Consider the following 14,400-nt stretch of genomic DNA (forward strand, 5'->3'; position numbering starts at 1 on the left):
CCCCTTCTGATCTATCATCCTCCACATCTAAGGAAGCCTGAGAGGTCTTTCTAAGACTACACATCCCAACACATCATTCTGCTAATCAAACCCTGGAACAGCTCCCCATAGTCCTCTTGATAAATGTCAGCCTAGCAAAATATGCTTTTCCATGTGCTGCCTCTGGCCAACTCATTTTTTTTTTTTTTCCTGCACCACAATGTAACACATTCCCCTTCCCCATGGCCAAACTGAGTTAAGGTTTCCTGAAATGTTCTTCCCTTTTTGGACCTCTTTGTTGTCTCACAGGCAACACTGTTGGTCTCATCACTCCTTCCCTGTATCTTTGCCAGGCTAATTCCCACTGCTCTGCAGAACTGATTCCAACCTTTCTGTATGAGGTGGCAGAGAACCTGCTATGTGTTCAACTCTTTTGGTTTTTTTCTTCTTAGGCACCCAGAAAGACAACATTTCCTAGGCTTCTGTGCAGTTCAGTGGAAACGTTCTCACTAGAGTGGGTGGAAGTGATGTACACCATGTCCATCTCTGCTCATTCAGCCCCTCGTTCCTTCCAGAGCAACCTGAGAGGTCATTTGCTTACTGGGGGGGGGGGTCCCAAGACAGCAAATGCCATGAATCATCATTAGGTCAAGCTGCCTGCCTTATGTGGAAGGTGATGTGGTAAGCTCCTGAGATTTCAGGGCTTATTTATTATCTGGCCTCATCTCATCCCCTCCTGACACAACGAACTATCCAGTGTTCCTTGTGACACTGCCTCTGTTACAGCTTACACCACACTGTTTACATTGGCCTCTCTACTAGATTGCAAGCTCTTTACTGGTGAGGATTTAGTTTTCTCTCTCTCACCTCCATAGTGCTTGGCATATAGTTGGCACTTAGCCCACATCTTTTTAAAAGAATTTATAATATTGGTTTAATTTGCAGCCCAAATGCAGAGGAGACTTAAGGAGAAAATTTAAAAAAATGTGTTAGTTATACACAGGAAAACAATTACAGCTATAAAATGTAATGTTCTCCTCTAAGAGTCCATTTGACGATGGAAGTCAAGACGGAGTGAAAAGAAATGTCAGGCCTGGAGGTAAGGAGAGAAGAAACTGCTTGCCTTGTGGGGGCCAACAGGTACCTGTGGTTCAGGGGCTGCAAACTTCCCTGCCCTGGGCTCATAAAGAATCTGACAAAAAGGACACTCACCAGTTCTCTTGATCCACATCCTGCCTCACCTTTCCTTTACACCTTCTTGCAATTGCTTTGCTCTCCTGCAATTTCTAGGAGTTGCTTTTATTTCATTCACTAAACAATTTATGAATTGAATTAAAATAAATGAGATGCAAATAAATTCCAGGCTTTCTCCCTCATTTTCAAATTACATTTTCAGTCCACTCAACCTGTTATAATCTCATAGTGATTTTCATTTAAGAGAGCTAAATGGATATGTGATTATTGTTACAGGAACTAACACCAGACAATTAAATGTTGAGGTGTTGATAGATAAAGCTGTGTTTTGATTTGCATAAACATGATGCCAGCAAATCTAAACCTGGCAGAAATTCAGTTATAAGATTTGCGTGCCTAACTTCTGCTAATTACCACAAGTACCATTATTAAGATTTTTAATATTCAGTGTTGGGATTATAGCCATTTTATTTTAGGGCCACATTTATCTTTATTTGGAAAACTTAGTCAAAAAGCATAACTGATTTATCAGAGAAAAGGCACGATTACTACTTATAATCAACTTCTACAGTACAGCATATCAAAAATCAATTACACAGGCCTGAAATCCAGTCATTAAGGATTTAGCTACTAATCTCATTCCATTTTTTGTCTTTGGGAAGATAGTGCCGTTTGCAACTTTGCAGATACCAGCGTTGGAAGGAAAACATGGGAGACTGCTGATAACCTAATGTGAACAATGAAACTCCAGCTAGATGAAAGCAGAATCTTAATATGCAGTGGCCTGGCTCTGCAGGGAGGTAACCTGGGCTGGGTGGATTTCAATCCAATAACAGGCAAAAGTTACGCTGATGGTGACACTTCTACTCTTTTCCATTGTTTACTGTCTTCCTAGTGCTTATCTTAATCATAATTATTTTAGTTATTTATCACTGTATTCACTATCTGCCCTTCTTGTCCCTTTCCCCCATCCCTGACTGTAAGCTGCAGGAGGGTAGGCTTGGTGTGTCATATAGATCTTCAGTGCCTGACAAGTGGTAGGTGTTTAGTGAATATGTGAATTTGGTGAAGACTGGGATCCCTGGCCCCCCCCCACCCCACCCCACCATGGGGAAAGAGGTTAGCATGATGTTAAAAATCAGTCAGATGAATGAGTAGGGCAGGACCCCGATTATCTGGATGATTATGAATTTAAACAGGAAGCTATGGGGCTTGGTGGTTAAGAATACTGGCTAGTGAGCCAGACACAAATATGGAACTGGGACTGAGTCCTGGCTTTGCCATTTTCTAGCCATGGTGCCTTTGGATGGGTTATGTACCTCCCAGAGCCTGTGTTTCTTTATCTGAAAAACAGGGATAACTATCCCCATGTGGTTGTTGAAAATAAGTAAAGCACTTAACATACTGCTTGCCTCACGGAATCCTCAATGAGTATTGTGTCTTTGTTTTTAAAAGAAGTAACTTTGGGGTCAGTTGCCTAGTCTGGGGAAGCTATGGTTTGTTAAAACTTTCTGCTTGGTTAGCTTGTTATTTCCTCTTGGGAAGCCTCCCCTTATCACCTTAGGCTGGGCAATCTCTCCTGCTCTGTGATTCCATCAGGCCCTGGATGTTCCTCTCACTTATCCCATTGGATTATCCTGCATCTATATATTCTACTGGACTGTTAACTCCTTGAGTGTAAAGAGTACATTATAAAATTTGTGTTCTTTCAGTGTTCATCAAATTCCTCAGCACACAGTAGGCACTGGCACTCGGTGCTAGGTCGTTTGTCAAATTGGCCAAAGAGTGAAAGTTGAGAAAGAAGATGGCAAGTGTGACAAGAAGACTGAAGCTATCTCTAGCTAGAGCATAAGGTAAATCCCCACCTTGTTTTCTCCTAGGCAATGGAGAGGTTTTCCCAAAGGGACTGGGCTTCTATCTTCTGAGGGAAAGACTTTGTCTTTTCCAGGGAAGAAAGGAGTAATGGAGGCTTGGGACCTAGGAAATTTGCTCAGCTCCTGAGCAAAGGGTGTGTATCCCCTACTGCTTTGTGGTGACAGATAGGGTGGAATCACTTACCCGGAGCTTCCTGCCAAAGATGGTGACTTTGCCTTTAATCTGTTCCTTTCTTAGGCGCCACTCAATGGAATTTAGGCCATTCTCCATGGGCAGGGAGATGTTGCAGCGCCCAATGGTTGGGGTGATGGTACCTGCTAGGACATGGGGCTCACTGTGGAAGCTGACACCCATTCCATTGGCATACATCACCCTCAGGGTACCGTTATTACAGAGCTGGTAGCTGTTCCGCACTTGATCTGGAGAAATGTAAGTGGGGGTGGGGATATGGAAAGAAATTATCCACTCTGTTAGTCATAAGAGAATAGAACCCCTATTTTTATAGGTTTCCATGGTACTTTGCAGCTGTCAGTCTAAGGCTGCCTTCAATTAGCACCCATACAATGTTAAGGTGAGTACCAGAGATGCTACTGATCCATGGAAAGAAAAACATTATTAATATGTGGCACTCCAGAAATAATTATGCTGTGATATTTTTCTTTTACTCACTGAATACTATTAATAGTACCTTTAAAGATGTCTATTGCCTACACAATTTGTGTCAATCAAATCCCTAATCTTTAACATATGGTAAAAAAAAATGACTTAATTTTTCCCCCTTTTTGCCTACCACCTAACCTGAAGTTGATGGTATAGCTACAGATCAGATCAGGAGGAAAAAAGCAACCTTCTTGCCCCTCATGCTTCTGCTGCTGACTCCACTATGATGCCACCTTTACTTAAGAGAACTCTGAAGAGATTCAAACAGCTTAAGGTAGACTGAGCTAGGGGTGCTGATAACACGCGTTTATCTCCCCAAAGAGAATCTACACTAGTCAATCAGACTTCTGACCTTTTCCTTATCAAAAAGTTCCAGGAAGGAAATGTGAGTCCAAAACTCCTTTTACAGATACGTTTCTTCCTGATTATTTGGGCAAAGGAGTCCAGCTGGGCTGGCCTCTGAGATGCTGACTTTTGGGATTGTGAGCAAATGTGTATCTGTCACTCCTGCAACTGCAGCCATCATGCAGAAAGACAGAATCTACATCATTAATCATTTGGCAGAGCAGAAATAGAGTCATTGAAACAGGCTCTGTCGTGGGATAATAGTGCAGAAATGTCACCATTTATCTACTGAGAGGACACTTTTATCCTCTGACAACGGGCTAGCCCACTGACATTATATCTTAATTAAAAGAAAAATTAATCTGCACAATTCCTTTTCTTGCCAGCTCTTGTGCTTGTCCTGGAATTTGTGTCATGTCAAACAGCAATAGTAACTATGGGGTGGTCAGAAACCTTTGTGATCCCAGTCTTGGCAAGAGATTGCTAAAGGCTTTGATTCCAGGACAATCAACTCAACAAACAAGTGGCACCAGAATGGAGCCAAAAAAGGAAGAGGTGAACCCAAGAGGATAAATAGCCTTTGAGAAGCTAACTCTGTGTGTTGGGTTAGTGGGGAGTGCTGATGATGGAGAGGTAAGAGCAAGTGGGTATGACAACTGACATTTTCAGATAAGTATGTAGACATTCCTAAATTCCTGGACATTTCGTTTAGTATAGATGACATTCTTCTGAATCTGATTAAGTCATTTTCTATAAGACTGACCTCTTGTAGAATTTGTTTTCTGTGGACACGAGTAAAATAGCAAGGTAATAGGTGTTCCACGGTTCTGGAGGTCCTCCCAGGCTTGCCTGGGGTCTGTGGGTGAGTTTAGTGGGCAGGGGCTTACCTTGTACCACCGTGTAGGAGGCCTCCACTGAAGACAGATTGGTAATGACAGTGACATCATCATCACGGTTGGAGTTCTCAATGTCAATGGTGATGGATTTCTCCATTTCCCGGTGCAGACTGGTCACCACCCCCGTGGGGCGTGTCACATTGGTCAGGCGGCCCTCGTGGTCATAGCTGGAAGACAGACACACTGGTTGGAAGCACAGTTACTCGAGCTGAAGGCTTTCCCACCACTCAGAACCTCACAAGGCCAGAGAGAGAGGTTGGGAGGTAGAATGGCTGGGTAGTGTATCACACAGAGGTTCCTTGTCACAATCAGCAAGACCTGGCATTGGAGACCATCTATGCTCATACAATTTCATCTCACTTGCCACCTCAAAGTCCTCTGGACAGTCAACCTAGGCCAAATATCACCTCCAGGCCTTGGCTCAAGCACAGCAGGTCTGGCAGCCTATCACCCTTTCTCTGGTTTTATAGTCTCAAACTAACCACAGCTCCCCAAGCAGCCTTCTTAGACAGTTTTCCCAATGAATTACTTGACGTCACCCAAGTCTACGTATACCAGTGATCAAGTTCTGCTGCTAGAAAGTTGCCTGAAATTGGGCCCTTCTCCTTTATCTGTATGTCATCTTTACTTTTTTCTTGAACTGTGGAATTGTTTTTTCTGCCTCCTTTAGCAAAAAGCCTTGCTATTCCACTTGGTGGAACATTTTCCCACTCTGAAAGTTTCATTGTAATCAGAAAGCTGGACCTTCCATATGCCCAAGTAAGAGACTCTTTTTAAGGTCTGAGCATAGAGGCCTTTGAGCTTTCCCAGATGATATCTGTTACTAGAGATATCTGTTACCAGAGAGGGGAGGAAGGTAGAGGAAAGAAGGTAGTTTGCTTAACCTTTAGGTGTGACTCCCTCTGGACTGGGGACAAAGGTGGTAAGTTCTCAGTGATGGAGACTGAAGCTTGTACAGCATATGAACAGAACCATTATGGCCTATCTGGCTTTGTTGCTTAGAACTACGGAAGCAAATATGGATGGAAAATGGCTTCAGAAAGACAGTAAGTGATTTGAGAAAACATGATAAGAAATTTTTGCTTCCCGGGATGTTTGAAGGCAGAGAACAGAACCACATTAAGCTGGGTGGCCAGTTGGACAAAGGGAGGGAAGAGCTTTGAATGAAGGGCCCAGCATTTGGCTCTACCCTCATCACTTGCCCAGGGCACTAGGCAATAGGTGGTACAGATATTACACTAACTGGACCACTATAGACACAGGTGGGAGTCAGGCCCTCCAGGTCAAAGGGACTCCCTTTTGTCTTCTTATCTATTAAAGAAACTGCCTCTCAAAGATGTTATTTACTAATAGTGACAAATTTGTTAAATGATTAGGTAGATAGATACCTATAAAGCCACAAAAATTGATGACAGTGATTTCTATCTATTGGAATGAAAAAATGTATATTATTGAGTGGAGTATAAAAATATATTCCACGGATAGTATAATGAGTATATATAGAAGAAATTGTCTTAAAATATAGACATCACAACATTAAGGGTGGTTTTTCTACCTGTGTTTGTATGTTCCCCTATTTTAGGAATTATTTCTAACCAATATGCCTGACTGTTAGGTTTTCTGATTAGAAACAAAAGGTATTTAAATGAAATAGTAAATGCCTAAGAGTTGGTTTTTTTAAAAGATAAAATTGACCAACCTTAAAAGACAAGAGTTCTCAAAAATCAGAGATGTTACAACTGATATGACAGAAATACAAAAGATCATAACAGATTACTACTAAGGAGTTTCAATCAGTAATCAAAAGCGTTCCAACAAACAAAACTACAGGGCCAGATGGCTTCACTGGTGAATGCTACCAAACATTGAAAAACTTATTGATAGAAATCCTTCTCAAACTCTTGAAGGAACTATTCCAAACTCATTTTATGAGGCCAGCATTACCCTGCTACCAAGATAGGGGCACCACACAAAAAGAAAATGAATATCTCAGATGAATATAGATACTCCAATATATTCATATTTAAATCAAATACAGAAAATAATATTCAATAGTACATTGATAGATGTATTCCAGGGATGCAAGGATGGTTCAACAGATGCATAAAAAGCATCTGACAAAATCCCACACCCATTAATGACAAAAACTCTCAACAAAGTGGGTATAGAGGGAATGTACCTCAAAGGTCATATATGACGGATTCACATACAACACCATACCCACTGGTGGGAAACTGAAATCTTTTCCTCTAAGATCAGGAACAAGACAGGACAACTAAGAAAATGAAATGCATCCAAATAAAACAGAAGTAAAACTGTCATTATTCGCAGATGATGACTTAACCTAAAAACTTAGAACCAATAAATTCAGTAAAGTTGAAGAATACCATTGTGTTTCTATACACTAAGAACAAACTAGCAGAAAGTCAATCCCATTTACAATTGGATCAAAAAGAATAAAAAAGCTAGGAAAAAATTTAACAAAGGGCATAAAAGACCTCTTATACTAAAAGCTATGACATTGATGAAAGATAGTCCATTGTTCATGGACTGGAATAATCAATGCAATCCCTAACAAAATTCCAATGGAATTATTCAGAGAAATAGAACAAATAGTTCTAAAGTTTGTATGGAGCCACAAAAGCAATGTTGAGAGAAAGAAACAAAGCTGGAAGCATCATGCTCCCTGATTTCAAACTAAATTACAGAGCTATTGTAATCAAAACAGTAATCAAACAGTTTTTATGAGCATAAAAACAGATACACAGATCAATAGAGCAAAATAAAGAGTCCAGAAATAAACACACACATATATGGTCAATTAGTTTACCATAAAGGAGCTAAGAATATACAATGGGGAAAGGACCGTTTCTTTAATAAATGGTATTGGGAAAACTGGACAGCCACATGCAAAATAATGAAAATGGGCCATTATCTTACTCGATACACAGAAATTAACTCAAAAGGATAAAAACCATTAAACTAGAAGAAAATAGGTGGTAAGCTCCTTGATATCAGTCTTGGCAATTTTTTGATTTGACACCCAAACCAAAGGCAACAAAAGCAAAAAAGATGTGGGACTGCATCAAATTAAAAAGCTTCATAGTAAAGGAAACCAACAAAATGAAAAGGCAACCTACAGAATAGGAGAAAATATTTGCAGATCATATATCTGATAAAGTTTTAATGTCCAAAAAATATAAAAAAAAAAACCCTCATACAATTCAAGAGCAAACAACCTGATTAAAAAATATACAGAGGATCTGAATGGACATTTTCCCAAAGACGACACATGGATGGCCAACAGGTACATGAAAAGGTGCTCAACACCACTAAGCAATGGGAAATGCAAATCAAAACCATAATAAGATATTACCTCACACCTATTAGAATGTCTTTTATCTAGAAGAAGTAAGTGTTGGTGAGGATATGGAGAAAAGGGAACCCTTGTGCCTTGGTGGTAGGAATGTAAATTGGTGCAGCCAGTATAGAAAACAATATGGTGGTTCCTCAAAAAAAAAAAAAAAAGAATTACCATATAATCCAGCAATTCCACTTTAGGTATCTATCCAAACTCAAAAAGATATATGCAGCCCATGTTCATTGCAGCGTTATTTACAATAGTCTTGATATGGAAACAACCTAAGTGTTCATCAGTGGATGAATGGATAAAGAAGATGTGGTATATATATACATTCAGCCATAAAAAGAATGAAATCTTGCAATTTATGACAACATGGATGGACCTTGAGGGCATTATGCTAAGTGAACTAAGTTAGAGACAAATACCACATGATATTATATGTGGAATCTTTAAAAAACCCTGAACTCATAGACACAGAGAACATGGTGGTGGTTACCAGAAATGGGGGATGAGTAAAAGGGGTCAAAAGGTATAAATTTCTAGATATAAAATAAATATGAGGATGTAGGGCCACTTGGGTGACTCAGTCAGTGAAGCGTCTGACTTCGGCTCAGGTCATGATCTCACGGTTCATGAGTTCGACCCCTGCATTGGGCTCTCTGCTGTCAGCACAGAGCCTGCTTTGGATCCTCTCTCTCTCTCCCTTTCCCCTGCTCATGCTCTTTCTCAAAAATAAACAAACATTAAAAAAATATGAGGATATAATGTATGGCATGGTGATAGGTAATAGCACTGTACTGCATATTTGAAAATTGCTAAGAGAATAAATCTTAGAAGTTCTCATCACAAGAAAAATTTTCATAACTCTATAGTAATAGATGTTAATTATACTTACTGTGGTGATCATTTCACAATATATACAAACATCAAATCATGTTGTACACTTGGAACTAATATATATCAATTTTACCTCAATAAGAAAATAAAACACTTCTAAGGGTTTGCCTATGAGGTGCCTAATGGAGTACTCGACAACAGACAATATCCTCAAGTCCCACAGTCAAGCAGGGACTTGTATGAGGAGTTTGTGGTCTGGGATCCAGGCAAAGATTGAATTCCAATGTACCTGGACACATACAATGGTGCTTATGAGAGAAGTGGTAGAAACTGGAGATTCTACACAGAGGAACAGAAGTTTGGGGCTGAGGCCAGGATCTCAGGGGTCACAGGAAGAAAAACATGTTCTCTCTAATTTTCAAAGAAGAGTAAGTTTCCTACAACCGTGCTTACTTGCCCAGGGAGTATCTTCAGATTCAGGTCTTTTTGCAAATAAGTCTACACATAGTTTCAAGGTGCTATGAATTCCTGTAATGGGATCTCAAGGCCATTCAAGGGAACTACTACAGCCTTGGACTGTGTGGGGCTGAAGGTTGCTTTTGACTCATTTATTCAAGTATTTACTGAGTGCCTACTATGTGCCAGGCATTGTACATGGCACTGGGGGCATGACTAGAAACAAAATGGATGAGAATCCCTGTCTCCATGATGTGTACATGATGGACAGAGTATGTCAGATGGTAACAAGTGGCAAGGATTAAAATAAGGGAGAGGGAGAGAGAGAGAATGTAAGAGTGGTTGTAATTTTAAGTATGGTCCTGTGCCTTTCAGGGATACAGGCTACTCTTCTCCAGATGATCATATGTAAAAGTACCATGAAACAAAAAAAGTTCACCATCATTTTAGGAGGAACAGGAAAACCTCATGCATTTGAACCCCTATAATGGACAATTTGATAATAGGATTTACCTACACTATGAAAAAGCAGCTCTTCAAAAGAGAAAAAAAATCATGCAGTTTCTATGTAACTTGTGAACACTTTTAAAAAGCGTACTGCCCATATTTTTATTAAACTAGGGACCCTTCCTGGAAAATACTGTCCCAGTTAGAGCTAACGTCTAAAGATGTACCTGAGGATGAACTTCTTTATTATAGTCTCTAAGTCAGGCCTAATTCAGACTGGCCTTCTGAGAGTGACATTGGTTTGTCCTCAATCAGATAAGGCAACATATTGTCTCTGAAAAGCATTGGTCTTTAGGTAGAACTGCTAGAAAGGAAGGTGAAAATCTATGAGGTGTTTGGGTTACAGTATAGCTTTAACCTAACTTGGTGTGAGAGTTACAGATGGCACTAAGATGGTGCCTTAGGGACAGTGTCACTGGCTGGTAAAGTTTGATCAAGTCCCAGTGCCCTGGAGGATGCTAGGATGCTTCAGAAATCTGAGAAAGACAGCTTTGCCCAAAGAAAAAAAGAGCAAGGAAAAGCAATTCTACAATGCAGTAAATTTCCAGCAGGTGGCAACAGCTTCCTTTGCATGCTCCCAAACCCATTTGACTACCAACTGGAAGTGAACATTCCTGAATCTAGAAGTGGATCAACAATAGGGTCTTCTGTTCTCTCTCTTGTATCCCATTCCCTCTGCCGACAACCTCTACCCAACTTACTAAGTTCTCGGCCAGCAGCAACACCTAGACAGAAAGCAAACAAGAACTCCAAATACAAGTAAGCTTCACTGTCAAGGAGAGCCAGATACTTATAAATTCCATACCAGACTTAGTGGTGACTGGGGGAATCACGCCTTAGAAATTTTCCCCAACCAGCATCCCACTGGTTAATACCTGCAGCAGCAGGCAGTATGACCAAGCGCTGCCTGCAGGAGTGATGGAAAACAGCTTTTTGGCAAAACAAACAGTGGGACTATTAAGTATGAGTTAATTGTTAGGGGAAATATGACCAGCTCTCACATCTTTTAATATACCTAGCACTTTATCTGTATTGATCTGCTTCTGCTAAAGAGGAAATTCAGAGTTTATCTACCTGTCTGTGCAATCAAGTGTGTTGCTGGACCTACTGGCAAATTACAGGAGTCCCACCAGGATCTTGCCTTTTAGATTCTAATTTCCGCACCCATGGCAAACATGAATAATCAGCAAAGTTAATGAACACTTGCTCTCCCAGGTGCTGTGCATGTCCAATATCCTGAAATTGGAGGGGCAAGCAGGCTATAGGAATTGGAGCTCTTGTTAGGATGTTCTCTGAAGTTCAGTATCAGAGACCGAACAGTGCAAATCACTTAGAAGTCAGGGAGAGGGGACATGAATATCTTGAGGCCACAAGTTGACATTAAATTTAGTCACATTATTGTGACTAAACAATTCTAAAATCTACATGGACAATCAATCCTGCTGCAAGCTAAGGTAGGGTACTTTTAAGAAATGCTTTACAAATGTACTTACTCATAGAAAGTTGTCCATCCTGTTTCATCACTCTTGGTGGCTAGGAGGCCAGTGTTCCCATCGTACGTCATGAGGCCAAGCTCCAGATTCTGTGTGGACACGACTTTGAGACCTCCATTGGTGCCCACGGTGAGGGTGATGATCTGGTTGTCAGGCATGAGCAGGTGGCGGGGCATGCCACTACTGTCCCGACGGATCTTTAGGGAATTCCCATTATTGTCAATCAATTCGGTGACATCATTGTCAGCACTATATGTGAAATTGTACAAGTACTCCCCTGTCACCAGGCTCACGGTGTACTGGTGGATGCCATCAGCGTTGAAAACATACAACTCCTGTTCTCCGGGGGATGCAGCCTCATACTGGTTGAAAGCATTAAGAACAGGCTTGTTTTTGCTGACCGCCCTAATCCGAATATTTCCAAGATCTGCGATGTAGATGGTACCATCTGGAGCTACAGCTAAGGATGATGGGGAATTCAAGATGGCATCAGTCGCATAGGCATCGTCTCCTGAGTAGCAGTTGCAATTGACATCATTTTTGCAGTCACAGTCTGAGGCTGCCCCAGCTAAGAGGCAGATCTCCCCATTTGTTGTTACCTGGCGTAGACGATTAATCTTCTTCTCATCGGTCTCAGTGATATAGAGGACCCCAGTGTGAGAAATAGCAATGGCACTGGCTGACTCCAGAGCGGAGTGAATGGCTAGTTTGCTGAGTGAGTAGTCAATTCCAGGAACCTGGCAATGCATGGGGCGTCCTGCAATGATGCTGACTTGGTGATTCTCAGTGATTCGAAGGATGACGTTGTTCTCAAGAACATACAAGGAGTTGTCCATGGGGTTGACAGCAAGGTCTGTTGGCCACTCCAGGCGAACCTGTGGATGACACGGCATTAAAGAGCAGCCTCTAACATGCCCAACATTGAACTGTAGGGCACTTATACTGGTTTTATGCAACTGGTGAAAAAAAACTTTCTTTTTTAACCACACTGTATAAGAAGTACCCATCATCAAACCACTTGCCCATTGCCCATGTCGAGTGTACACAATGAAGAAGAGGCCAAGTAACAAACATCTCCTATTATATCATCTGCTATAGCTGGAGGAGGTCACCAGCTCTACTCTTGATGTTCTTCTCAGCCCCAGATGATTGGACCAAGGTCAGAGTCATATATAGTTGGACAAATAATTCACTGCACAAGGGGCTAAAGTAATTCCTTCTATCCTCTGCTCATCCAGCCATAGGCTTAAGGAGGCTATGTTCATATAGAGGTGGAACTTTTATCTCATACACAAAAGAAGCCATGCTGTTTGGAAGATGGCCCTGACCCAAGGGCAGCCAATGCACAGGCTGGCTAGTGAACTACAACTTGGGCATTCGCTTGAAGAAATGAACTGGACCTTCTCTGCAAAACTGAAATGAAAATCTCTGGGGCAAGTTTTCAGTTTGTTGTGGAATTTGAGCTGAAATTAATGAGGTTGATTGAAGGTTGAAAAGGCCCTCATAGGAAGGGCAAGCATATATTCCAGGTTGCTTGAGGATCCATATAATAAACATCATTTTCTCCTGCTGTCCATTTAAGTGAGCCGCTGTTCTCTGCCCCCATAAGAACTCATACTAAAGGAATATCACTTGGAGGAATATTGTAGAGGGCTCTGCTCTAGTTACTACTTCACAAAGTAAAGGTTTATATAGTGAGGATGCAATCATTTTAGATTAACAGTGAAGTTCTGATTGACATATAACACTGTATAGTACATTCTCAAACCTGCAATAATGATGGAGAAGAGAGGTAATTACACAGTAACTCCTACCCTGTAATCTGCCACGGCTGGAGTGTGTCACTAGCTCCAATTTTTGAGCTGAATCCCACCCTCCCCCTTTCCTTTCTCTCTTGCTCTCTCTCTCATTCTTGTCTAACATTTCTCATTCCATTTTGCTGCCTAGTTCATCTCAAGCCTTCTACAAACCACCCTGTAATCTGTATCTATATCTCTTCCTCCCATTCCACTTTCAACCCAAACAGGCTGCAGGTGAGAACTTCAGGCCAAGAACCAGGTGTGGCACAGTGATGAGAAGTAAATCCCACCTGGGCCACATCCATGCTGGAGTCACAGCTCAGTGGCCGGACAGCAGTGAGGTCATTGGAGCCCAGCAAAGTGGAGATGATTCCATTCTGGTCAACCTTCCGGATCATGGTGGCATCAACAAAGTACATGAGTCCGTTCTTGTCCACTGCAATACCTGATCAAGACAAACAGCGAACGTGTGTCTCTTGACAAGGAGTAGGGCTTGTGGGGGTGGAGGTGGGGATGCCCTATTGGGCATTAGCTTCTTGATCTTCTCAAACTCGGGAACATACTGGATGGATTCGCAGACCCAGAGCAGTGGCTCTCAGCTTTTTAAGGTAAAACCCTTTCTCATAGGCACTCTGTTGAGATCTGCATAATTACTAGGGTGCTAGCTACATTACCACCCAATTGAAGAATGAACTTTGGGCTGCAAATGAACCAAGACTGCAAATGAATGAATGGGGAAATAATGTGGCATCTGCTCTCTTTAGAAAAGAAGTTATTTTCCAAGTTCATTGCTTGAAAAATTATTGGTAGTAAATTACTTGAATAACCTTCACAACTAATTACAACAATGAGGTTCAGAAACAATGATTCCTGTAGTCACAAACTTCCAATTCAAAATATATCCTCCATGAAACATTCTCAATTAAGCCTTGACTCTACTCGGTACGCCCTGGGGGAACACCTGTTCTAGCACTCTCCTGGTAAGATGCAGACAG

General features: G+C 41.3%; 1 protein-coding gene across 15 annotated transcripts in view; it reads right to left on the reverse strand.

The window, feature by feature from the left end:
- TENM2 (teneurin transmembrane protein 2) overlaps positions 1-14,400 on the reverse strand; it is a 1,251,785-nt gene that overhangs the window by 44,771 nt on the left and 1,192,614 nt on the right. For all 15 annotated transcript variants that reach the window (XM_043596358.1, XM_043596374.1, XM_043596352.1 and 12 more), the window contains 4 exons: positions 13,696-13,850; positions 11,607-12,481; positions 4,941-5,116; positions 3,232-3,467 (listed from right to left, as the gene is read on the reverse strand). In XM_043596358.1, coding sequence (XP_043452293.1) covers positions 3,232-3,467; positions 4,941-5,116; positions 11,607-12,481; positions 13,696-13,850 — 1,442 coding nt within the window. The remainder of the gene's footprint in view (positions 1-3,231; positions 3,468-4,940; positions 5,117-11,606; positions 12,482-13,695; positions 13,851-14,400) is intronic.

The sequence above is a fragment of the Prionailurus bengalensis genome, chromosome A1 (assembly GCF_016509475.1).
Source record: "Prionailurus bengalensis isolate Pbe53 chromosome A1, Fcat_Pben_1.1_paternal_pri, whole genome shotgun sequence".
Lineage (NCBI taxonomy): Eukaryota > Metazoa > Chordata > Mammalia > Carnivora > Felidae > Prionailurus > Prionailurus bengalensis.